Here is a 25,175-nt window from a genome sequence, read left to right as displayed (position 1 = left end):
CTTCCCCGGCGAACGCAAGCTCTGCGATTCCGTCTTCTCCGAGAATCCATCCATCGCCGTCTACCTCTTCAGCAACCTCGCACGCGCCGTCGTCATCCAACTCCTCAACTTCATCGACGCGGTGGTTCAAACCAATCGATCGGCGGAGAAGCTTTTCAAATACCTAGACATGTACGAAGCTCTCCGAGATCTGATTCCAGACATCAACAAATCATGCTCCGACGAACTCGCAGCCGAAATCTCCACCTTCCTCAACTGGGTAAAGCTCGACGGTATTGCCATCAGCAGAAATGCATTGTCGGACAGCTCCAACATCTCAAGATTTGACAGGTTTCCAATTTCTGGTGGGAATGAACTGTGGGATTGTCACGGCAATGGTTTTGTTAGGGAGAGAAAGTCCGGTGACAGAGTCGTTGGTGCAGGTGATCTCGGGCCAGTTACAGTGTGTCGATGAGTTGGAGTCGGGAAATTTTGGTGGAGTCCAGTGGCTGATGGAAGGTGGATTGTACCAGTGTTGTTTGAGTCTCAACAGAATTATTTGTTCTGAATCAGTAGTAGATTGGGTGTTTCCATGCAAGGGTAGGGTGAGGAGTAGGAGGGAGAATATGTAGATAAGGATTTGGAGGGAAGTTGTTGGGGTTATTTTGGACATTTTAGAGGTTGGTTTCGCGGGGGTTTTTGGGTGGTACATAGTTTGGAAGTTCAGGTTTGGAGTGATGGTGAGGGGGTCGTGTTCGGCAGGCAGATGTTGAAAATTTCAAGCTGGTGGCTGGGTTTTATAATGTGAAGAGTCCAAGTTTCCTCAATCCTCAATCAATGGTTAACGAGGGAAAGAACTTGCACTCGAAACAGCCAAGTACCAACTAATTTATTTATTTATTTATTTTTTTATGACGGGTGAAAACTCATCATCACAATGATTTGGATGTGAATGAGAAGAAAAGTAGAAAAACTCATCCAGAGAAATTTGGTCCAGAGAAATTTCTCTGGGCTAGAATTTCTCTGACCAATTTTCTTTGCACTGAAATTTCTCTGGACCAAATTTCTCTGGACCAATTTTCTCTGGTTCCAGTTGAATTCAGTTGAACAATGTTGCTTAGCTAATGAATCACAATGATTTGGATGTGAATGAGAAGAAAAGTAGAGAAACTCATCCAGAGAAATTTGGTCCAAGAAATTTCTCTGGGCCAGAATTTCTCTGACCAATTTTCTCTGCACTGAAATTTCTCTGGACCAAATTTCTCTGGACTGAAATTTCTCTGGACTGAATTTCTCTGGATCAAGGTTGAGGGACCTTAGACATTATGAAAATATTGTTGAGGGAACTTAGACATTATAAAAATATTTGATGTCCTTTATGCTATAAAATGATAATACCAGAGAAATTTCACTTCTAACTTGTGATGCAACTTTAATATTGATTAAGTTTACCTTCTTTTCTAACCATGCAACCAGAGAAATTTTGAATTTCTCTGGACCAGAAAATACAATAATTCAACTAATGTCAATTTCATGGAAAATCTTCACAGCTGTCTGTTGACTGATTGTAACTGCTTTTAATGATTTTCCCTAGTAGATGAAAATGAAGATCAATTATTGTATTTCAGTCTTTTGCATTTGGGCATTACCCTGTTGAACAAATTGTTTCATTATATATGATGAGTCACAACATGTGCATTTTAGAACTTCCTATTTTAGCATAACAGGAATCTATTGCCTTTGTTAGTCACTGTAATCAGTAAAGCTCTAATTCACGTCAAATGTGTATAGTTTGGCAAATGAATGAACTACTAGTCTACTACCCATTCATGTATGTGCATGTCAATTCCTGCTGGCAGCTGCTCAAGTATCTAACTGATTTTTTTTGTTGGTCAATAGTAGGGTCAAGAGTAGCTTGAAACAATTCTTGAAAAAGAGGAGACTGGATGGAGTTTCCTTTTTTTTTTTTTTTTTTAATGTCTATAGAAACAAAATGTATCTCATTGTGATCAGCAAATCATGCCAGGAAGAGCTGGTTTGTGTAAAATATTAGAATGGTATGGCCATGAACTTAGGTTTCTCTCTACAACCTTGGAAGTGCTCTTATTTTAAGACTTGTTTAACTGATATGTAAAACACATTAGATGGTTCAACTTTCTGTAGAGGTTTTGATACCCTGTCTCTGGTGAATAGATTTTCTCTGGACATAAACTTAAGACAATGGGGAAAAACTGCAAGAGAGAAAGAGTACTAATCAATACCAAACAAAATCATGGGCATTTTGCATGCTAAAAGTAGCAGCAGATCTGAAAATTTTCTGAGAATAATTAGATTTTCCAGAGAAATTTGGACTGAAATTTCTCTGGACCAATTTTCTCTGGACTGAAATTTCTCTGCACCAATTTTCTCTGGATTGAAATTTCTCTGGACCAATTTTCTCTGGACTGAAATTTCTCTGCACCAATTTTCTCTGGATGAAATTTCTCTGGACCAATTTTCTCTGGACTGAAATTTCTCTGGATCAAGGTTGAGGGACCTTAGACATTATGAAAATATTGTTGATGGACCTTAGACATCATAAAAATATTTGATGTCCTTTATGCTATAAAATCATAATATCAAGGACCTTAAAAAAAAAACCCCTTAAAAAATTGTATAAATTAGTGTGTAGGGGAAAATATTTTTGAATTTTGGTGAATAATGATAACTTTTTGACTTTTTGAATAACTTTTTGACTTTTTGGCCACATGTCAAACTTGGCCTAAATAAAAAATGCTAATAAAGCTATTTGTAATTTTTCAAATTACAGAGGTAATTTATATTTTAAGCAAATATCAGGGGTATATTTGCAATTTATTTATCCTTATAAAAAACGACGTCGTTTTGTGGAAGAAAGATCTCAGCCCTTCACCCTTTAGTGGGGCACGCGTCGCGCCCACACCATTCACTCCATGATGATTTCATAGGTTTCACTCTAGACGATCCGAACGCAAAGAGGTGAGGAACAACTTTTACTATACTGCTTCAAATAACAAATCAGCTTTTATTATTCACCCAAAAAAAATCAACTTTCGCGAACAAAGATTTTGGCTAAAATAATTGATAAAAATAAAAAATATTATAATAACTAATAAGATAAAGGTCTATTTAAGTAATATAGCTAGAAATTAGTTTTTTTATTTTTATTTCTTAAGTCATATTATCTCTTTATTTTTTTATATTTTTTTTAAAAAAATTAAAAAATTAATTTTTAATCAACTTCTTAAAATAGACCAAAATATCACATTCTATACATCAATTAATTACTTTTTCCCTCACAATCATCTATTCAATTATAAAAAAAATTAACAATCATCCTGAACATAACTTTTTTTTTTATCTCATAAAATAGTTAAAAAGTTAACTAAAATACTCAAGTTCCTAAGGGCATCCACAATGGGATAGCCAAAACTGTTTGTTAAAGTGTGTTATATGACAAAAAGTGATAAAAGTGGGGCAAAAAATATTTGTTAAGATGTGTTAAGAGTTTGTTAATTTTAGAGAGTGAGTGATGGTGCAATGGATGTGTTAAGGGATGTGTTAAGGTGTGTGTTAAATATATATATATATATATATATATGTGTGTGTATATAATAAATAAAATAAATAAATAATTTAGTTTAATCAAAAATTTGAAGCCCAAAATTAAATTTCAAGTTCAAAAAAAAAATCCCAACATGTTTAAAAAAAAAAAAAAATTTCTGTTGACCGGGTCAATTGGCCGGTCAACCCATAACACAAACAGACGCCTCCCTTTCCTCGCTAAAACGCTAGCTGCAGTTAATAAATATCTTAACAACTGACGCTAACAAAACTCACTAACACACGCACTAACAACTCCATTGCAGCCCCAAACACATACCACTGCTAGCCAAAACTTGGCAACTGACACTAACAAACATGTTAGTGTGTCCATTGTAGATGCTCTAAATGAGGCCTATGATTATCTCACTTTTAGTAAAGTTAAAGAGACTTACACTAATGTAAAAAAATGTAAAAACACAAAAATAAATAAATTAAAATATGTATTTTAGTGTAAAGAGATGAAAATAGAATTTTTATTTTTATTTTTTATTTTTTGTAGATAACATAAAATGTTTTGTAAATCAAAATCTTAAAAGAGATCAACATAATTTTTCTAAACTTGTAAAATTTATTATATATATATATATACATATTTTAAATTTTAAAAGGGGTCAAGTAGTGTAACTTATCTTTTATTTTATATTTTAGTGTTACCAAAATGTAAGCCTGAAAATGAGGCACGTAATAGTTTGAGTTGATAATTTAATAAGTGTAAAATTATATTTAAATTTTGTTTAATTACTCATATTTTTAGCTAAAAAGTCAATTCATTATTTCTAATTTTTTGTATATCTTTTCGTAAAAAATTAAAAAATTATTAAAAAACGATCCCTAAACTTGGTTTGTTTATATAATGAACCGATTGCAAATGACTTTTTAACAAATTAAACACAAATCAAGTTCGAGTAGCTTAATTTTTTATAGTACATATAAATTTATTGAGCCAAATAATAAGTTTTTCAAATTTGATTTAAAAATTTAAAGAGTTTATAATTATATCTATACTTTAACTTATTTACCTAACAAATTAAGCTCAAATAAATTTTAGCGAGTTAAATACCAGACAAGCTCAAATAATCTTATCAAAATGGGGTCATGTTATGATTTTGAGGAGATCATGTGGTTGGATATGCAGGAGACACGTTCTTGAGGAGTTTTAAGAGGACCGACCCATCAATCAAATTTCAAACCAAACCAGGTGGCTCTATCATTCAGATCTTGGGGCATTTGTCACTCTTTTTAGGCAACACGTGTGTTAGGCATCAATGTCTGTGACCAAAAGAAAATATGTTGAATATCCAACCATAGGAAACCAAACCTAATCATACAATTGTTAGCATGCCAATAATTAAATCAAATTCAATAACATCATTACATGTGTAAACATATGTAATCCATCAAGTTGTATAAAAATAAAAATGCAATCCATCTAGTTTAAATTAGATTTCTTTGATAATTACAAGTTGGGTATTATCCTTTTTTTTTTTTTTTCAATCCCACCCAACCCATGACCTAGGTTGCAAACAAATTCGGATATGAAAAGAGTTAGGTGATTTTATAAAAATCTCTACGTGTCCATTCATGAACTTCAAGTAATACTATGTTGGTAGTGTGTTCCTTAAATATTAAGAGACTTTTATGACTATTATTTCATGAATTACTATAATATAATTATATAACTATGCATCTCCACGTTGAGAAATGTTTTGGTGTACAATGCATACGGTATGTAATCTACACAAAAATATATAAATTTTCATAAATTTATATAAGTGATTATACAAAAATACAAAAGTTGAATATAAATTTGCATAAATTCATAAAAACTTATGTGATTACACGAATTTGTGTTAAATTTATGTATTTTTGTGAAATTACATACGTAATTTTGAGTAGGTGCACATCCCAGATTTTTTTCTATTTTTTATTAGAAAAACAAAGTGACCACTTACCATTTTAGCATAATACATCACATCAGACATGGATAAACCTATTTAATAAAGTACAATTTATGGGTACTTACGTGTAGGTCTTAATAAGTAGATTTATTATCTAACAGGTCTTATAGGAAAGATTTGTCATAAAAAAAGTCACTAATTATAAGTTTTAGCGATAATTTATAAAAATCACGACAAAAAAAAATTAGTAATTGTCAATTTTTAGCGACACATATAAAAATTGTCATAAAAAAATTATTTTTAGTGACAATTTTACCAAGATTTATTTTCAATAGGACTTTATGAGAATTAAATCAAACTATTAGGACCTATTGGTAGTTTATCCTAAAATTTATAGAGAGTGTTGGAAATTAGGCCAGGTATTGGACCTGGATTTGGGCGCCCATGTGACATGACCGATGACCAATATCAAATCATCTAAATAATTTGATTTTTGAATTTAAATTATTATCTATCCTTAGTTTTGGATTACCCACTATCTTATATTTTTATCTACCATATCTTATCAACAGATATGGATAGATAGTTAGACAATCTTTATATGAGATAGGTTATATATGGGATATGGGATGTGGGATAATTAGAATAATGATTGATATTTTTCCCATACTCTTTCTCTAACTCTCTTCCATTTGTAAAAGCCTTTGCACTGTGACTGGTGTGGGTGATCCTCATACTGTGGTATCAATGCATTGGTGGATATTCATAGTTTGTGGTTTGTGAAGCACGTGATTTACCCACAAAGTTCATCGTTTCGGATTCCATCACCTAAGATATAAGTTGAATTTTTTTACCAGCTAGGTTATATATGATTTACAGGAAAAAAAAAAAAAAAAAAAAAGAAGAAAAAGAAGAAATTGTTTGTATAATAGAGCAGAGCCTCACCCACCTCTACATCACCTAATGAATAGTGTTTTAGCTTTCATTTCTTAATTCAAATAGTGACTTGATTCCTTTACAGCAACACTATCAAAAGAGGGGTTCTTTTCCCATAGAAATAATAATAATAATTTTAAAAAAAATTAAAAAAAAAATGAAGAAAAGAAAAAAGAAAAGGTGTTATGTGTAATCCAAGGGTAATCTTGTGAGAAACAAGGAGAGAGTTGGTGGAGTAACTAACAAAACAATTGGTGCCATTTGTTATTTATGTACATAGCAAGGGTGGTATTGTGAGCCATACTTTTATTTTGAAATGTAGTACATTCTTTTCTTTTATTTTGTCCAAGCAAAGTTAATATTGTGAACCATTATTGAAGAAAAAGTAATGTTAAAATAATCATATTTGAGTAAACTTCATCCCTTTAAAAGTAGGCTAGATATATTAAGGGCAAATTACATATACACCCCTTGAGGTTTGGTTAAATTACAGATACCCCTGAGGTTTCAGAAATTACATCCCGCCCCCTGAGGTTTGTATTTTCATAACAATTTACCCCCTGAGGTTTATATTTCATTACAAATTACCCCCTAATTTCTTATGCAAATATAGCATTCAGGGGGGAATTCGTAATTTCTCAAACCTCAGGGGTATATGTAATTTAGCCAAACCTCGAGGGGTGTATATGTAATTTGCCCATATATTAACTATATTTGAAATTGTCAAATTAAATTTAGTATTATATGTCATGACATTTTATATAGTACTAATAAATTTCATTTTTAATTTATTATTTTAATGTTTGTATACACAAAAAATAAATATTGGAAAACTTTACACCAAAAGGCAAGAAAACAGAAATCAAGGAACAAGGAACAAGAAACAAAGAAAAAATGGTTAGTTTAATTGGATGGCACCCAGTCTTTGTTCAACTTTAGAATTTTTCTTTTTTTATTTTTTAAAATTTATATTTAATACACTGTAAACTTTTTCCAAGAGTAAAGTATTTGGGAAAAGCTAAAGGGTATTTATGTGTTGTAGTGATGTTGTTTCCACATCTTTTCCTTTATGCCATAACTTTTTCTTTATTCTATTCTTGAAGTACTGTTTGGTTTTACTGAAATAAAAAAATATAACGAAATACAATAAATATTTTATTAGAATGTGTATTTTTATGTTTGGTTCATTAAAAAAAAATAATAATAAATATATTATAAATAAAATTAACATTCACTTTTCAAAGTTCTAATTGAATAATTATTCCATTCGATTCGAAGAGTATTCATAATAGGATAGCTAAAATTGCTTGTTAAAATGTGTGTTATTTGACAAAAAGTAATAAAAGTAAGACCTAAAAATGTGTGTTAAGAGTTTGTTAATTTTAAAGAGTGAGTGGTAGTGATATGTTAAGGTATGTGTTAAGATGTGTGTTAAGTGTATATACATATATAAATAAGAAAAATGAGTTGGACCCCCTCAAGGAGGTACCCCTTTGACCCCCTCTTTATTTTATTGGCCAGTTTTTTTTTTCTTTTTTTCCTTCTCCTCCAATCACCACCCACCACGTGTGTGGGGTGATGGGGGTGATGATTAGAGGGGGTCTCAATCACTTCCCTATAAATAATAAATAAAATAATATAAATAATATGTGTTAAAGGTGTATGTATTATATATATAAATAATGTGTTAAGGTGCAATAAATGAAGACAACAGAATTGGGCAAGACATGTGGCGGGTCAACTGGCCGATTGGCCGGTCAATGGCAATTTTTTTTTTTTTTGAAGGGTGAGAACATTCGAGGGACAATCGGCTGGATGTCCGGGGGATGACCAACTAGACATCCGATCAGACAATCCCAAGGCACTTTCCCACGTCCCCCTCTCCCTCTTACCTCTCTCTCACACTTGCTAAAATGCTAGCCACCGTTAACAACTGACACTAACGAAACCAACTAACACACTACTTAACACTTCTATTGTGAGATCCAAACATTATTGTAGCTAATTAAAATTTGACCACTGAGACTAATACAATCACTAATGCTCTAATAAACCAAACACATCAGAAGACTTTAAAACTCTAATTACTGATCTAGATCCACTAATTAAATTTTGGGGAATATTGTTAGTGATTATTTATTACACTGTTTGATCATGAGTTCACCCTACTTTATCTCTTTGCTTCACCAACCACAGTTTTGTACTGTGGACGACATGATCATAATCATGATTATTTTCATACGCCTGACAAAAGATGCCTATGTCCCTTGCATGTAAACAAAGTTTTATCTCTCGAGTAAACTTATTTACTAATCTACCCTTTCGCTAATCAGACAAAGTTTTGTGTTATAATTTAAAGGGAGAAATTACAAGAGTGGGAAGGCCAAAAATTATTTATCAAAAACCTTTTTTTGTTATTTTTTTTTAAAAAAAAGTTACACCCCTCATGTATTTATCAATATTTTTAGTCTTCTACAATAATTTATAATTTCCTTTAATACAACTAGATATTAGTTGCTTTTTCTTGGGTTTGAACTCCAAATTTTCTTTAAAAACATAAATGTACAATCACTTAAGTTACGGTTTTGTTCAAGTTCAAATTCATATATTTTTTTTATTTCTTTCAAATCATATATCAATTTAGATTTTCACCTTATACTAATTTCATTATGGTGATCATATTGCACTTTCTTATTATTGTATCAGATGATTTTTGTTACACTTCTTCTCCTATCATTACTATTTACAAATCACACTCTTTCAGTGTATATTTATCGACTTTTATTGTATGCAATCAAATCATTTCATTATATCATTTTCTTTCTTAACTTAATTTTTGTTGTATTAATATACTCTTTTTCTTGTGACCAAAATACTCCAAATGCAGTGTGATCAATCATTCTCCGTTATCGTCATGGTATCAATCAACCTTTATTACACATGATCAAATCATCTTAATAGGTCTTTTTTATTAACTTATTTTGTTGTTCCAATCTACCTTTTTACTAAATGACCAAAATACCCTCATACCCACAATATTAGAGCTTTACACACTTTTGTTGATCAAAATACCCAAAGCATCTCAGAAACCAAGAAGCCGACAACTTGGACCATTTTGGGCATCATTTAAATACCTGTCAACCGTTTCCACAATACCTATCTCAATTCCTAGCTTCAGACAATTGAGAGAAATACCCAAAAAAGAAAAGGAAAGCCCAAGAAAGCAATGAAAGAACAAACAACTACCAAAACCATACATTCTCATGGCTAAAACCATTCATGAAGCCACCGGAAAGATGACTCAACTCTGCCGGAAAATCGTTCAGGCCAACACTAGGTGGATTATACTCGAAAGGGTATCGATTTTCCGGCAATTTTTTAGGTCCATTTGGGATAGAATTCTTGTTTGCACCATAAGAAAGCCAACTCAATATCGGCGTTTATCGCGCCGGTCTTCTTCTCCGGCAATGGAGGCCATGGAGGCCGGTCTCGAATTGCCAGAGGATCCGACGACTACGGGTGGCGGGTACGATACGGATTCAGATTTGGTGTCTTTGAAGATCAGTATATTGGGTGATTGCCAAATTGGAAAAACAAGCTTTGTGGTTAGTATACTTCTCATTTTTTTGTGATTAAAAAAAAAAATTAAAAAAATTCTCTTCATTCACCACCAAGGTGGTAGCCTAGCGGATGGGGGCTTTCTCTCACTTGGTTTGGTGAGAAAAAGGCTTTGGGTTCGAGTTTTCTAGAAGGAGATATAATTTTCATCCATCTTTGTTCCTAGTTTCTGTTCGTTGAAACCCTGTAATAGAGTTGGGATCAAGTTATGACTTAAGTCCGTCTTGACCCTGTATTAGAGTTAGGATCAAGTTATGACTTAAATCCGTCTTGAGAGACTATTAGTAGTTTCTCTCCCATGTTTGGCCCATTTACACTTGGTTGCCCTTCTATCCTTTTTTGTCAAAAAGCAAAAAATTTCTCTTCATTCACATATATGCTTAGGATTGCATACATATTAAACCATTTAATGGGAAATAACAATTTTTTTATTTTTTATTTTTGGGTACTTTTGTTTTTTAAAGATTAAATATGTAGGAGATGAGCAAGGAAAGGGATGCTTAGAGATGAAAGGGTTAAATCTAATGGATAAGACAATGTTTGTTGGAGACACAAGGATTGCTTTAAGAATATGGGATGTAGGAGGTTAGTACTTGATTGTTTACTTTTCTTTTTAATTTGTCATCAGAATTATTCTTATAATTATTGCTATTGTGATGTTAATTGATTGAATTCTATTTACCTAAAATGTTAATTTGTTCAATTTTAATTGTTTGGATATAGGTGACCACAGATCACTTGATCAAGTTCCTATTGCTTGCAAAGATGCAGTTGCAATTTTGTTCATGTTTGATCTTACTAGTCGGTGTACTCTAAATAGGTATGTATCTTCTTAATTTAGCATTAATTGCTCCTAGCCACGTGATGCTCCATGGTAGTATGATTGATAGAGTATATGGAGTATTGATTATTTATGTTGAGTGATTGAGAAATATGTGGAGTATAATAAATGATTATTGGTGAACGAGTATGGTCACATGTTATTCTGAAACTATTATATAATTTTTCATGAGTTCTACTTGTACAATATTTGTGCACAGAAATGAAAACAGAATAGAGAGGGGTGGGGCCTATAGTTTTGTAACCTCACCTAGAGCTAATGAGTCGAGTAGTAAGTTATTCAAAGTTTGACTTTAAAACTTAAGAAGGTTCAAAATATATTCAAGTTGAATTTACGTAGTTTGATTTTTTATAATGCATATAATCGAGTCGAGTCAAGTAACAACTGTTTAAGTTTGATTTGAAAATTTAACGAGTTTTAAAATATATTTAAACCTGATTAGTTTATATAACAAGGAGATCTCGAACTAATGAGTCAAACTTGAGTAGTTTGGTCCATTTTTATAGCCCCAGTCTCACCCCTTCTTTATATTTGGCGGACGTGTTTTGTATGGACAACATAGTTGCAAGATTATATAAAATCACTCTATATATCTCTTCTCAAACAGCGATGATAAGAGTTTTATACATTAAACAATCCTTATATATGTGTGTTTTGGGTATAATTGCAGTGTTATTGGATGGTACAATCAAGCAAGAAAGTGGAATCAGGTACTAATTTTATTTTTGTAAATTATTTTCATGTAACTAATTACTTGGTAGTTGTTGTATTGTCCTCTTTTATTTAGTATAATAGAAAATAATATATATATATATATATTATTGGTATAATTACAACATTTTCACTAGAATGTTATACACAACAGCCACATTGTTGTAATTGGGTAGAACTTCATTTTCATTGATGAGACATTTGAGATTATTAATAATCTAATCATTACACAATTGGACAAAAACCTTTATAATTTTAGTACAATTATAAAGGACAAAAAACATTTATTTGATCATCAGTTTGATGTTATCTTCAAGACTTTGGACCCTACAATAAGTGAAATTTCACACTATAGCAACAATTCTAAGTACTGAAATGAAGTCCCAGAATTCAATATGTAGGTATTGTTCCATTGTTGGTCATTCCCAAATGTTTTTGTATTTATTTTATTTTTCTTATTTGTTTGTAGACCGCGATTCCTATATTAATCGGGACCAAATTCGATGATTTTGTGAAACTTCCACCAGATTTGCAGTGGACAATTGTGACTCAGGTATTTATAGAAACTTGCAACAACATTACATCCAAACAATTTAATCCCCCACAAACCCTTTTAATGAATTTGGCAAAACATAATACATATAAGGAGAGTTTTGAGAGAATATTAGAGTGCTGGTTAACTTTTTAAATTTTACTTGTCACGTCATTAGGGGGGATTTATGAGAGAAAATTTGTATGGATGAATCATTTTTCATAAACTTAATTAATGGCATTTTTTGTATAATTTTTTCAATAATGTTATAACCCAAAATATAATTAATCAAGAAATCCTAGTCTTTTTAAAATTTAAAATAAGCATTTTGTAGTAATATATGGGTTTACATATTTTTTCATTCGTGATCTTAAAATCTATTCTTAATGAGATTAGAGTGTATTAAAAACTGAAATATAAATTTTGGTGACAGATAATTCTTCTTCGGTTAAATAGTATCCATCTTTTTCATTCAAAGGAAGTCCCACCATTTGTTGGCTTGTGTATGTTTGGGAGACTTCAAGTCTTATTCATTTGTCAATTCTCATACACCTCTTTCCACAAGGCAAAAAAATTATGAGATGGTTTAAAAACAACACGTGTTTATATTTTTCACCAATTATCAAATATGAAGTTTTTATTTTTTATATTTTAATATAAATTTATAAATCTTATTTCTTTTATCAATCATAACATCTGGCTTAGTCATGATTTAAGACCACCAAATAAACTTCTCCACTAGGAGATAAGCACAAGGGGTACTTGTTTTTATCAAAGTTGGCACATGAAGATTTGAACAATCCCTTTTACTTTATCAAAATTGAAACTTTCTTAAAAGAAGTTATTCTCTTTATCACGACATATAGATATAGATAGCTTTACACGTCAGCTTTGCTGCTTTGAAATTATCATATCTTATATTTGTGAATCTTTCTTTTTCTTTTTTCCTTTTTTGGGGACAGGCAAGGGCTTATGCAAGAGCAATGAAGGCAACCCTTTTCTTCTCAAGTGCTACCCACAACATCAATGTCAACAAAATCTTTAAATTCATAATGGCCAAGCTCTTTAACTTGCCTTGGACTGTGCAGAGAAATTTGACTCTTGGAGAACCCATCATCGATTTCTAATTTAGTTTTTTTTTTTTTAATTTTTGTCTTCATCCATTTATACATAGCCATAAAAATAGAGAAAAAATAAAATAAAAGAGGGAATTGCATGTTTGACTCCAAAATATACGTTCTATAGATGTGATTATTTTGATCTTGTGGGTTCAATGTTTACTTGTGAAATGAGTGTATTCAAAAGCTTGAGATAAAAAAAAAGAAAAAGAAAATTATTTTTCTTTTTAGATGGATAAAAAATGGTTAGTTATACAAATTATTCTTATATACCCTCATAAATCTTATAAACTTTTCTATCAAATGTGTCATAAAATAATAAAAATCTTAAAAATTGAAACAAAACCCACTTTAATAGTGTAATATTTGCCACATCATTTGATACAATAACCACTCTCTTCTTTCTAGGCATGAAGCTTAGATTTAAGTCTTATTGTTGTCCATGAACTTTCCCTTCCCTAATTCCCCAACTCATTTACCACATCATTACAGGTGAATTTGGGGATCTAAAATGTAAATCCCTAACATTGCTATTTGCTAAATGGAAAAATTGACTTTAAACCTTGACATCAGTGTCCAAGATCCAATCTCTAATTGTCCCTTGCCATGTCCACCCACTGCAAAACCCTAGGGTCATGCATTGGGCCATTTTGAACTGACAACATTACCAAACGCAACCTAAGATTTGTCATATAAAAAAACATAAGCATCTACTAGTCATATAGAAAAAGTGCCCAAGTCCAACAAAATCCACAGTATCCAATCTTCTTTCCGATGTGGTGGCAGTAGCTAATAAGAACAATTCAAGAAACAAAAGAACAGATTCACAGCAAAAGTTGGTAATAAACCTACCACCCGACAAACAAAATTCCATCAAATAGTCACACACTCATGTCATAGATACACAAAGGCTACAAAAATCAAGGTGGACGACAGAAAAACCATCTCCATCAAGTCATAATGTTGGAGCTTCACAGAAAACCCTAATAATTCCAAAATGTTGTGAAACGGATGCTTCATTGAGTTCAATACTTGGATCGGATGTCCTGTTGGTCACTAGACACACATAAAATACGGACTTCTCCAAGCAAGATGTCTTGATTTCTCCTACATGCTGATAGGAGAAAGAACCAACCTGGGGAATCCGATTGATGCTCATGTTGCTGAGTTCTCGTGCAGTAGAACATATTCGCGGCTGTAAAGAACACAACACAGGATCAATAAGAACAGATCCAAATGTAATAGAAAATCATTAGTAGGAAAGCAACAACAAATTGACAATGTAGGATTTTCAAGATATAGAGTGTAACGTAAGAATGATCCAAATAAACAAAAAGCAGAAACACATTGATTTCAACATAATACAAAATTTATGGAAATTTGATCGTGACCAGTGATGATGCCAGTACTGAATTATATTGTTCCACTTATAAATAAAGAGTAAATAATTTGACCAATATTATCACATTGACAAATGGACTAGATTATAATGCAGTCCAAGACTTCAATAAATTCATCTGGGTTTTGATAAACGGCATACCTACTATTACCAAACTTTAAAGTGTCTCTTTCAAAAAGTTCATAATAGCGTTGAGGTTCAACACGATTATCCTGCAAACACAAAAGCAAATGTTAAATCAAATTATGGGAATCTAATCAAATTCAGTTTATTCAGTGCACCCATGCAAAAATAAATAAATAAATAAATGGAAACAAGATACTGCTATCAATAGCTTACATTAATGAAAGTTCCATTTGTGCTTCCAAGGTCCATCACGTAAGGCCTAGCATGGTGGATAAAATAAATTAGCAAATAATAGTTGGAATTGTGCTAAAAAGATACTGCTCCTTAATTCATGAAGCCAGTCTCAAATTCGCAATTTTTTTTTTTTTGTTTTCCAAATCACTTTAGGTCTTACCTTACTTGCTTTGACAAAGTACCGTCATGTTCCTCCTTTTCCACTTGGCTGACAACAAAGAAAAAAGAACAATAAAAGAATTTCCAATAAGTACAACATCACTGACTAGTGACTTACTAAGAAATTAAATTATGAATCTACCGGTATTGAAGGACAGCATGCTGTTTGCTACAGGATGGATGGTCGGTTGGGATGTCTGCTACCCTCCTTTCTCTCCCAAAAAGATAACAGCTTTGGCGATGTACATAAAGTGGTTCTGTACAATAGACATACTGCTTAGAAGCAAAATTGTAAGCCAGGGACTTCATTTATGAACAACAATCAAAATTTATTCTTACAAGCATGTAGGAATCAGCACAAAAGCTGTCTAGTATCAACATCACCACGAAAGATTAATGGTTATTCAAACTACCGCATTCATTAGTACCATAGAATGCATTAGCAGAACAAAAGAAATTTACTAATACATCAATGTAAATATGCAAGTACCTAACAATTAACAGAAACAACAAATAAATAAAGTGATCAATATGAACAGGTTAGATATGAACTACTTTTGTTTTTTTAATCACTTGATACAGGGGGGGGGGGCAATTAGATATGAACCATTTTTTTTAATTACTTGATAAAGAACACATGCACCCACACTATGGCTCACAAGTCATATAGGGGACTGTTTTTTTTTATTTAATCACTTGATAAAGAACTCACACACGCCCACACTATGGCTTACATGTCCAAACCCACTCACCCCCAAAAAGGCCTACATCAACTTTATATTATGCCAACAAAATCCAACCAAAGCACAACCCTTCCATAAAGTATATGCCAAGGAATTTTAATAATGATATTATACAATTATATGAACTCCAATGCCAATCAAACTTCAAAGGAAACTATGTAAAGCAATAAAAGACACTGGCATGGAGTGTAAATGAATCCTCAAAAGCAACAAAAGAAAGCAGTAGTGTTATTCTATTAGATAGCTTGATTTGATATAAATTGTTGGAACCATTTCGTAAGAATTTAAACTCTTGGATTGGATCAATTGGTGATCTAACATGGTATTTCAGGGAGCTCGTGTTCAAGTGTCATCCCATGTTTGTTTTCCCATTATGTTTGTTATTGTGCACTTTATTTAGTTCAGTTTGTGTCTTTGTTTATTTACCTCTCCATGTGCAAGGCGGGGTTGCACATGATAGGGGGGAGGAGGAGTGTTAGATAGCTTAATACACATTGTTGGGTCCATAATAACTTAAGCTTTTCAAATAATTGGTGATCTAACAATTAGAAATTTCTCACAATAAATATATACTTCAAACATGGATGAAAAGATGAAATATACATCCGTGAGAATAAATTAATGCAGGAATATTTCCCTTAAAATAAATACCATTTAGCACTTCACCAGCCTTGAAAACATACAGTCGCCATCTTATATCTGGTTTTCTAGCATCTGGGGGTTCGTTGAACAGCAGTGTCACACCTGATGCAAAGTAAGATCTAATAAAGAAAAGAACAAAAGACATAACAAGGATATGTAGAAGCTCATGTGACCATCACTTCTAACAACAGATGCTCCAAATCCCCATTTGAGCAATTCAATCTGTTTCAATTGACATTGTAGGTACGATGTGAATCTACAAGAATAGAAAGGTTGGGGGGAGAAGGGCTGCCCAACCAAAAACCAATAACGGAGTTATTCTGAAACATTACTAACATGTTTAACAAATCATAGCATAGTCCAAACCACATAAGATCACATGATTAAGCTACAAATTCATTGCTCATAAAGTGATGATAGAATTAAACAGCAACTTTCATAAATTTAATATATTCACTTAGAGCAATATTTGAAAATTTTCTTCCCAAGACAAAATATTGAAAAAAATATTACAAAAATAGCTTTCTAAATTTTGTGGGAAACTTTTAGAAAGGGCCACCCCATTCCGATGCAGCACATTAATAACTATGCTCAAAGGACTATGTGTGAGTACGTGTCAGTCACTGCCATGGAAATTTACTGAGGTCATAAGCTAGGAAAAGCATGTGGTAATACAAGCAAAGCAACAGATTGAGAAAATCAAAAAGATATATCTCAATATTCAGGTAGCCATATTCAAAATGATGGAAAGCAGGAGATCACCCCTTAATCATCAAAATGCAGTATAACATTTATTAACACCAACAAATCAACATGTTCACAGCTCTATTTAAGAGTGCCCCCTTCAGCCAAGTGAATAACAAAATAAAATTCATTATCCTAAAATGAAGGCAATTAGATTATCACCTCTGACTCTGTTAGTTTCCGCAGCAAGCTTCCCAGAGAGCTCGAATGAAGGTTTTTGCTGCAAATCACAGTTAACTTATAAGGCAACAGAATGCATGCAGAAACATCAAATCTATCCAAACAAATACATGCAATATGATAAAGTTGAAAACTCAGAGAAATGAAATAAAAAATATAAAAAATTTAAGGCTAATCTTTGCCCCTGCAGATGTCCTATCTTATGGACGAAAAAATTATTCAAATAACCAAATAATGCTACAACTTATAGCAGGTAGCAGACCCAAAAAAATATTACCTTCTCCTTTTCTTGCAGGGCATCTTCAGCGGCCTTCATTTTAGCTACTGAATCATCATCACCATTCCTGCTCAAGTGAATAAACTTCTAATCAGAAACTGTATCAAAAGAAAAACAACCAAAGGTACATTAATGAAAATATTAAGCTATTTACAACCACAAGAAGTCACAATTATCCCTGAAATTAGATCAAATGAAAACTTAATGCTTCTACAGCAAGAAATCTGAGCCAAAATAGCTATTAGAGGAACGGCAAGAATTCAGAAAGAAACATATATACAACTAAACCTTTTTCCAAAACCACTTAACCTTGGAAATTTAGGAAAAGCAGAGTTTGGAGAACCCTAACAAAGCCTCAATAATCTTATACAATTATACCAATATTTCAACAGTCGTTGGCCAAAAGTGACAGTCCGGGATTATCATCAAATGGTTTAATGAAAGCACTAGTGGTCCTTAGATTGTCTCACAAGGGAAGCTATTGACATATCAGAAATCTTGGAATGCTATTTCAACAGGGCAATTTTTTAATTCTGGAAGACAGTAACAAGACACAAGGGGGACTTTCACAGTTGAAAATTATTTGGGCAGTCATGTGGCAGCATAAGATTATGTTCAAAGACATATTATGCACGATGTTATTTCACACTAGCATGGTGGAGAAAATCTGCTCTACACCTAACTTAATCCTCTGTACTATCTTTACTTCAATATAGATTTCATCATTACTAGTTGGGTATGAGAGGAGTTGGGAGAAGAAATAGAAGCAGCCATATGCCATGTATCAACAAGTGAAAGAAAGCAAAGGGGGCTGAAATATATGGCGAAGAAATCTGAGGGAGATATAGAGATACTACTTCCCAGTTTCAATCGTGTTCAACTTACAAGGCCATTTCATTGACAACGTATTGAAAATTTTCCTCCATTTTTCAAGCATTACCAAAGATTTATTTACTTCACTCAATTGATATTTGTAGACATCACAGACTCAGTAAGAACCACGTTTCAATAATTATTTAAAGCTTACCGAAGAAAATCTAAATCCTATAGCGTAACACATAAGAGAAAACTCGCACTGAGCATACCACAGGAACATGAAGGAGCTGCCATCCTTCTAACTGTCCCATTAGTGCATCCCTATTGCTAACAGTCCACTAACACACAAACTGAACCGGGCAAGTCTCAATACACACCAAAAATAGATGAGGCACAAACAGTGCACCATAAAGAACAGTATCCTATACTGCATTACATTTACAACACCTATTTGAAAGAATTGTCCCCCATAGACTAAGTTGTCAATTGACCAGCAAAAGTTCAGGAGCAGAAGATAAAGTACATATTCTTTAGTTGTATATTCTATTTGTGCAACATAATTTAATCAGGGATAAGAATGGAAAATGTTATAACCAGATTATAATTTTATGCTAACAAAGAAACACAAGCACAAATAAATGCACTATGCATTTCTTTGAAAGAAGTATTAGATCCAGCAATGTCAGTAACCTGATCAACTTTTGTGCCACGCATCTTCTTAAGGCTATGAGCTGTTTACTTTTCTCATTATTCTATCCTGGGGTTGGCCAGTAAGAATCGTGATCCTAGTTCTTATAGAACTCATTTATATCAATTTCCATATGGTGCACGTATTTGGGTTTCTCAATAACTTCAAACAAAAAGGATCAGAAGAGAAGAGAAGAGAGGGAGAGAGAGAGAGAGAGAGAAGATTCAAAACCAAGAGTATGATAAGAAGCAAACTACAAAAACAACATAAAAGCAACATTTAGTGAATGATCCTTATTATAATTTTCAGTGCATTACAAAATATTACAGAAATAGTGACTTAAAAGAAAACACCACAATATCAACTTCTGTCACAGCATGATGGTTCGAAAATGGTGAGAAACATATTCTTCCTTATAGTGACTCGAATGCTAAATATACAGGACAGTGTGACCACAAAGCTAGTTTGTAATAAGTCAGATTTAGTCTGAAGAAAATTCAGCTAAAATTTAAAGTTAATCAGCAGCTCACCTATGTTCAGCTACTCTCGAGTTTGTCACCTGAAAATATTTGAGTTATGGTCAGACACTCTATTTGAATAACAATGCAGGGCAAAATAGTAACACCCAATATCCATCCAGGCATATGTTAGAAGAACAAATTTCCTCAACCAAAATAAGTTTTAAAAAGTAATATGATTTCAAAGTGCTTTGCAAGCTTTCTTTTTTACTTATGCACACAGACCAAGAAAACTATCATACCATTTGCTTTTTTGTTTGGGAGGGAAAAAAATAAAAAAGTACAAGATAACCTTAAGTGGCTGTATAAATAGATTGCAAAGGGAAATTATCCAGCTAAAGTGACTTACACTATCACATAATCAGAACAAGTAAACTAATTATAAAATACAACCAAAAAATTAAAGTTGGACATAGGAAAACTGCATAACTACAGTTGGTTATATCTAATGCAATAATCCACAAAATACAACTCTACTGCAGGCTGCTGTATAATTTACTTTTGTAAATTATTTTTTTTCACTTATTAAAGCAATATTGGAGCTGCAGTAGTCAGTGGCGGACCCAAGATTTAAGTTTTGCAGGGGCTAAGCAGTCATAAGAATCAAGCCTAGACCGTGCAGGGTGGGTGTGGTGGTGCATGTTGGTGTCGCACAGAGCCATTATTCATTTTGCTCTTTAAACCCATTTTCCTCTTGAAAAATGGTCACATGAGGTGTACATCATCATTTTCTGTTAAAAAAAATATATGTAATAGCCATAATTGAATGGTTGTATTTGACATAAAGTGAAAATCAAAGTTTAAATGTGCCACAATTAAAATCATATAAGTGAGAAAATTTAGGAACCTTTTGTGTAATCTGCCCAAAAACTGTGGCCAAACCAGTTAGATAGCAATAATGTGAAGAACACTACCAAACACACCACATCAAGTAGTGTAACCCATAAGCAAGTATTGTGTCTTAGTTGGTACGTTTATTGGTATACTTGTTAGTGCTCCTAGCATTAGATAGACTTTATCCCATTATTAGACTAACAACAGCCCAATACAAACTTTCCATGTGTGTACTCATATTTTTATGTGCAAAAGGCATACAAAGCACAAGCCTCAAGCTGTGATACTTGAGCCTATCGGGAGTGTTGCCTAAAAATCAAAACCTTGATACATTTTGCATTAACCTTGGCTCAAGGCAAGCCTAAATAAAGCCTTTTAAAACTTTAGTAAGATATTTAAAATACACTTATAAAATATTTATTGATGTGACTAACATAAATCTTATGTTACAACTTCAGTTTCGTATTTACCTGATACACTGATTTTATTTTATTTTTCATCAATAAAGTGCATGATAAAGGCTATAATAACACGCAAAGAGAACCACGAAACAATAATGATTCAAAACATGCAGTATATATTGATAACACACCAAATGATATTAATAATAGGACAGAATTATGAAACTATAGACAGTCTGATCCCAAAAGAGCATCCACAAACAAGAAATTATCATCTTCATTCCCCGTATCAATGGCATCCTCACACTGCTTGAGGAGAAGGAAAATTTAATGCTTAAAAAAGGCTCCCTTTGCTTAAAACCTTTTAAAGCATTTTCCTTTCCTTTTCTATCATTTTTTGCATAACAAGCGGGGGATTAAAGAACAAATCCAAGGAATTAAGTGGTTTAGAAAGTACTCTTGTCAGATTAAAAAGAATTGAAAAGCAGTGAGAATGCATTCACCAATGAGATAGTAAGCCAAAGACTTTCCCAATGCAAATACAAGGGAAAGAAAGACAAATAATATACATAATGCAAGTTTAAGGAGTGGATATCACCAGACACCTCGCTGATATCAGAAGCCATATTAGGTGAGCGAGATCTATGTCTACTCCTGTGGTGGTGATCTGATGGCGAAGTCGACCGCCCATGTCTCGATCTAGAAGACCCACCATCAACTGCATCCCTTCCTGACCTTCTCTCCCTTTTCTCGCTTGGCACTTCCCTATCTGAACCCTTTTCCCTATGTGTAGACCTGTCACCTCCCCTATTGTGATTCTTCTCATGCTGCCTCTCACTCACTTTCTCAGACTCTCTTTCAGTTTGAGCTCTTCCTAACTTTTTTGCCCGGGGTGAAGGCGATCGATATACAGGAGACCTTGATTTTGTACGTCTAGGAGACCTGGTTCGGCTAGAAGGTTTCTCTCTTGGCGGCGAGCTTGTCTTGTGTGAACTCTTGTGACGAGCAGGCGACCTTTCTCTTCGAGACGGACTTCTCTTACGGGGAGATCCTCGACCCCTTACTGGAGATTCCGAATGATTAGATACGTTACGTCCCATTGGTGAATTCCAATGCACTAGTGGACTTGTCTGAATGAGAACAGCCAATCAGAAATCAGCCAAAATGCTACAATATCAATAACAAGACTATGAAGGCTCATACATAGTTTCCATTACTTCCTATTTTGTTACCGAAAAAACACAAGAAAAGTAACTTAAATTCTTTATATGTCACAGTTTTGAAAACAAAAAACTTACCTTCACTAACCTAAATTGTCTACATCCCAGTCAAGGAAAGGTCTTTATTTTATTGGGCTCTAAGGAATGAAAATATTTAGATACAAAAATTTAACTTCTTTTCCTTTTCCACGTCACTCATACAGAGACGGACTTTAATACCCAAAGACTGTTAACTGTTAACTTCTTTTAATGCAAGTTCAACCAAAAAAAAAAACAGACCTTAATCGATTGAAGCTCTTAAGCAAAATACACAACTTTCCCACATTAAACTTCCAAAAAAAAAACAAAACAAAACAAAAAAATAAATAAATAAAATAAATAAATTGTACAAAATATATATATATATATATAGTTTATTCTATTCTATTGCACAAAGCGCACACACCTTTCTTGGTTTGAATCTGTCACATAATTTTAATTCCCAAAAAACCACAGCAACATCAAATTTTTCCTAAATATTTAACTTTACTGCAACATCTCCAATGTTGAATCAAAATTTTCATCAAATCTAAGTAAAAATTTGATGGAACTAAAACTAGAATTTTCATCAGATTTTTTCACATCCCATCCCGGTTGTCCGAGAGGACGTCCGGACAGATGTCCTAAAGGTTATCCGGACATGAACAAAAAAGCTGTCAAAGTTGCTCTTGGGTGGCCCAACAGTAACAATTTAATTAAATTTGATAAAAGATAAAAGGCTCCCTTCATTATTTGATGAAAGTTTTTGTTTTCCTCTATTTGATATGACTATGTGAAAGGGTTGGAGTGCCAAATGAGGCACTTTTCATCAAATTTTTTATTAAACATTTGATGCTGGATTGGAGATGCTCTTAGTAGTTATGATGAGGACTAAAAGATGAAATCAACAGCTCCCATTATTTCCCACCATTCATCAACATAGACTCTCTTTCTCAACCAGCCATTTGATAGGATATATATGTATATATATATTAGGGTTTAAGCACTGATTTGCTTACCAACTAACAATTTTCTGGATATTTCCAACTATGATGGGTATAATTGACATTGAACTGCTGGGAACCGAAATACCAAACATTTATCACTGGAAATTGAAATGAATACTGAACTAGGGCACCGAACATGCAAAAACTACTCAAACCCTAAAATCAAATGTGGTTAGAACCACCATGCTCTATAAATTGTTTGAAAACATGGAGGAAAATGCTGTTCTTGGAAACACAGGTTGATTACAGAGACAATTATTGAAAAAAACGAAAACTTACCAGGGAGTCGAGAACAAAGAGAGTAATCGAACAAAGAATGGGAGATTTGTCGCTGAGAAAGATGAGTCTTTGAGAGAAGAGAAACGGAGAGCGTATGTTCTTGACTGATAGGGTAGTAGTGAGAGAGAGATAGGGTTAGGTCCGTTAATCGACTCTGCGTTTGTTTTACAACAGCGACTTGAAATTTAGGTGTATTTAGATAAATATATGTATTTGGGTTTTATTATTTCTTTATTTTTTTATATAAAAAATTTAAAAATATATATTTATTTAAATTTTTTTTAAATCGGTGATACTATATGTATCGATTAGTGTATTGATTATATTTATTATACAAATTACAAATATTCAAAGTTATACAAATAATAACACATCATCTATTAATATATTAATATATACATTAATTAATACATATACTAAGGACCCGTTTGTTTTCAGAGGTAGAATGGAGGAGATTGATAATGAGGGGATTAATAGTGAGGGAATTAAGTAAAATTGTGTTTGTTTTGATAATAGTTGTTATTGTAGGGATTGTTAAATTATTTTTATATAAAATAAATATAAAATAATAAAACAAATAAAAAAATACCAAAACATTAAAAATTAATGTTTTAAAAAAAATTCCTTACATGTAAAAAATTTTAAAAAAATAAACATAAAATAAAAAATTTCCCAAAAAAAAATAAAATCAATAAAATAAAAAATCAATAAAAAAAAAAATTTAGTCCGCTGGACTATTTTTCTAATACCAAGTCCTGGAGGTCCATCTGAATCCTATCTGCAAGGCCTATCCTAAGCCCTTCGGCTTAGCAGTCTCTTCCTCAACTCTGAAAACAAACAACATATTAAATGAGACCCACAACTATCCTAATCTCAATTCTCCTCTCATACCCCAAAACAAACGGGGCTTACTCTTTTCAAATACGCCTTAATCTAACCCCAGTCAGCGCTGTAAGCAGGTCAGCCCTTCGCCTACACATGGATTAGGTGGATTTCTAGGCCCCGTTTGTTTTTAGAGGTAGAATGAAGGGAATTCATATTGTGGGGATTAATAGTGAGAGGATTGTTAGTGAGGGGATTAAGTAAAATTGTGTTTGTTTTAATGATAGTTATTAGTATAGGAATTGTTAAATTATTTTTATATAAAATAATAAAACAAATAAAACAATAAAAAAATTAAACATTAATATTTCAAAAAAAAATCCCAATATAAAAAAAATAAAAAAATTCTAATCTCCTCACTATTTTTCTAATACCATATCCACCTCCTCCATCTCAATTCCCCTTTCAACCTCCATCTATATCACCTCCTCCATCCTAATCCCCTCCTCAACTCTACAAACAACACTAAATAACCACACCTCCATCCTAATCCCCTCCCATCTATTTAACCCCAAAACAAACGGGGCCCTAGGGTTTATTTGAAAGTTTTCATGGTAAAAAGTTAATTTATTGATTTTAAAAGGGTAAATTATAAATACACTCTCTGGTCTTCTATAATTTTGAAAATTACATTTAATTTTTTGAGGTTTCTAATTTTATAATAAATTGTCATTTCTATTAATAAATCATCAAGTCAATTAATAATTTTTAATGATGTTAGAAATATATTTCAATTAATAATTTAGTTAAT

At 32.6% G+C, this 25,175-nt stretch overlaps 2 protein-coding genes across 3 annotated transcripts; one reads left to right on the top strand and one right to left on the bottom strand.

Moving 5' to 3' along the window:
* Nucleotides 1-8,686: 8,686 nt before the first annotated feature.
* LOC114297299 (septum-promoting GTP-binding protein 1) lies at nt 8,687-13,370 on the top strand. The gene is made up of 6 exons (XM_028241697.2): nt 8,687-10,042; nt 10,520-10,640; nt 10,779-10,875; nt 11,567-11,606; nt 12,077-12,160; nt 13,102-13,370. Exons 1-6 carry the CDS (start codon nt 9,701-9,703, stop codon nt 13,264-13,266), a joined length of 849 nt encoding a protein of 282 aa, XP_028097498.1. The 5' UTR covers nt 8,687-9,700; the 3' UTR covers nt 13,267-13,370.
* Nucleotides 13,371-13,994: 624 nt separating this feature from the next.
* Nucleotides 13,995-23,757, bottom strand: DDL (SMAD/FHA domain-containing protein). 2 transcript variants are annotated; one of them, XM_028241693.2, is made up of 11 exons: nt 23,543-23,757; nt 21,624-22,148; nt 19,796-19,824; nt 17,762-17,828; nt 17,467-17,524; nt 16,570-16,662; nt 15,318-15,432; nt 15,177-15,224; nt 14,996-15,041; nt 14,798-14,868; nt 13,995-14,452 (listed from the first exon to the last, which is right to left on the bottom strand). In XM_028241693.2, exons 2-11 carry the CDS (start codon nt 22,116-22,118, stop codon nt 14,413-14,415), a joined length of 1,062 nt encoding a protein of 353 aa, XP_028097494.2. In that variant the 5' UTR covers nt 22,119-22,148; nt 23,543-23,757; the 3' UTR covers nt 13,995-14,412. The 2 variants fall into 2 exon arrangements, with proteins under 2 accessions (XP_028097494.2, XP_028097496.2); XM_028241695.2 differs by lacking the exon at nt 16,570-16,662 and having other exon boundaries at nt 23,543-23,739.
* Nucleotides 23,758-25,175: the final 1,418 nt, after the last annotated feature.

Source organism: Camellia sinensis, chromosome 7 (assembly GCF_055761805.1).
Source record: "Camellia sinensis isolate YWXY chromosome 7, ASM5576180v1, whole genome shotgun sequence".
Taxonomy (NCBI): Eukaryota; Viridiplantae; Streptophyta; class Magnoliopsida; order Ericales; family Theaceae; genus Camellia; species Camellia sinensis.
The sequence above is the reverse complement of the archived record's forward strand: the minus strand, read 5'-3'. Positions and strand labels throughout refer to the sequence as shown.

Coding starts and splice junctions, on each gene's coding strand:
- LOC114297299 (XM_028241697.2), top strand. CDS start 9,701: ATGGCTAAAACCATTCATGAAGCCACCGGAAAGATGACTCAACTCTGC. Junction 10,043..10,519: donor TTGGAAAAACAAGCTTTGTG/GTTAGTATACTT, acceptor TGTTTTTTAAAG/ATTAAATATGTAGGAGATGA. Junction 10,641..10,778: donor AAGAATATGGGATGTAGGAG/GTTAGTACTTGA, acceptor GTTTGGATATAG/GTGACCACAGATCACTTGAT.
- DDL (XM_028241693.2), bottom strand. CDS start 22,118: ATGGGACGTAACGTATCTAATCATTCGGAATCTCCAGTAAGGGGTCGA. Junction 19,825..21,623: donor TGGCTTCTGATATCAGCGAG/GTGTCTGGTGAT, acceptor AAATATTTTCAG/GTGACAAACTCGAGAGTAGC. Junction 17,829..19,795: donor TCGAGAGTAGCTGAACATAG/GTGAGCTGCTGA, acceptor TCACTTGAGCAG/GAATGGTGATGATGATTCAG.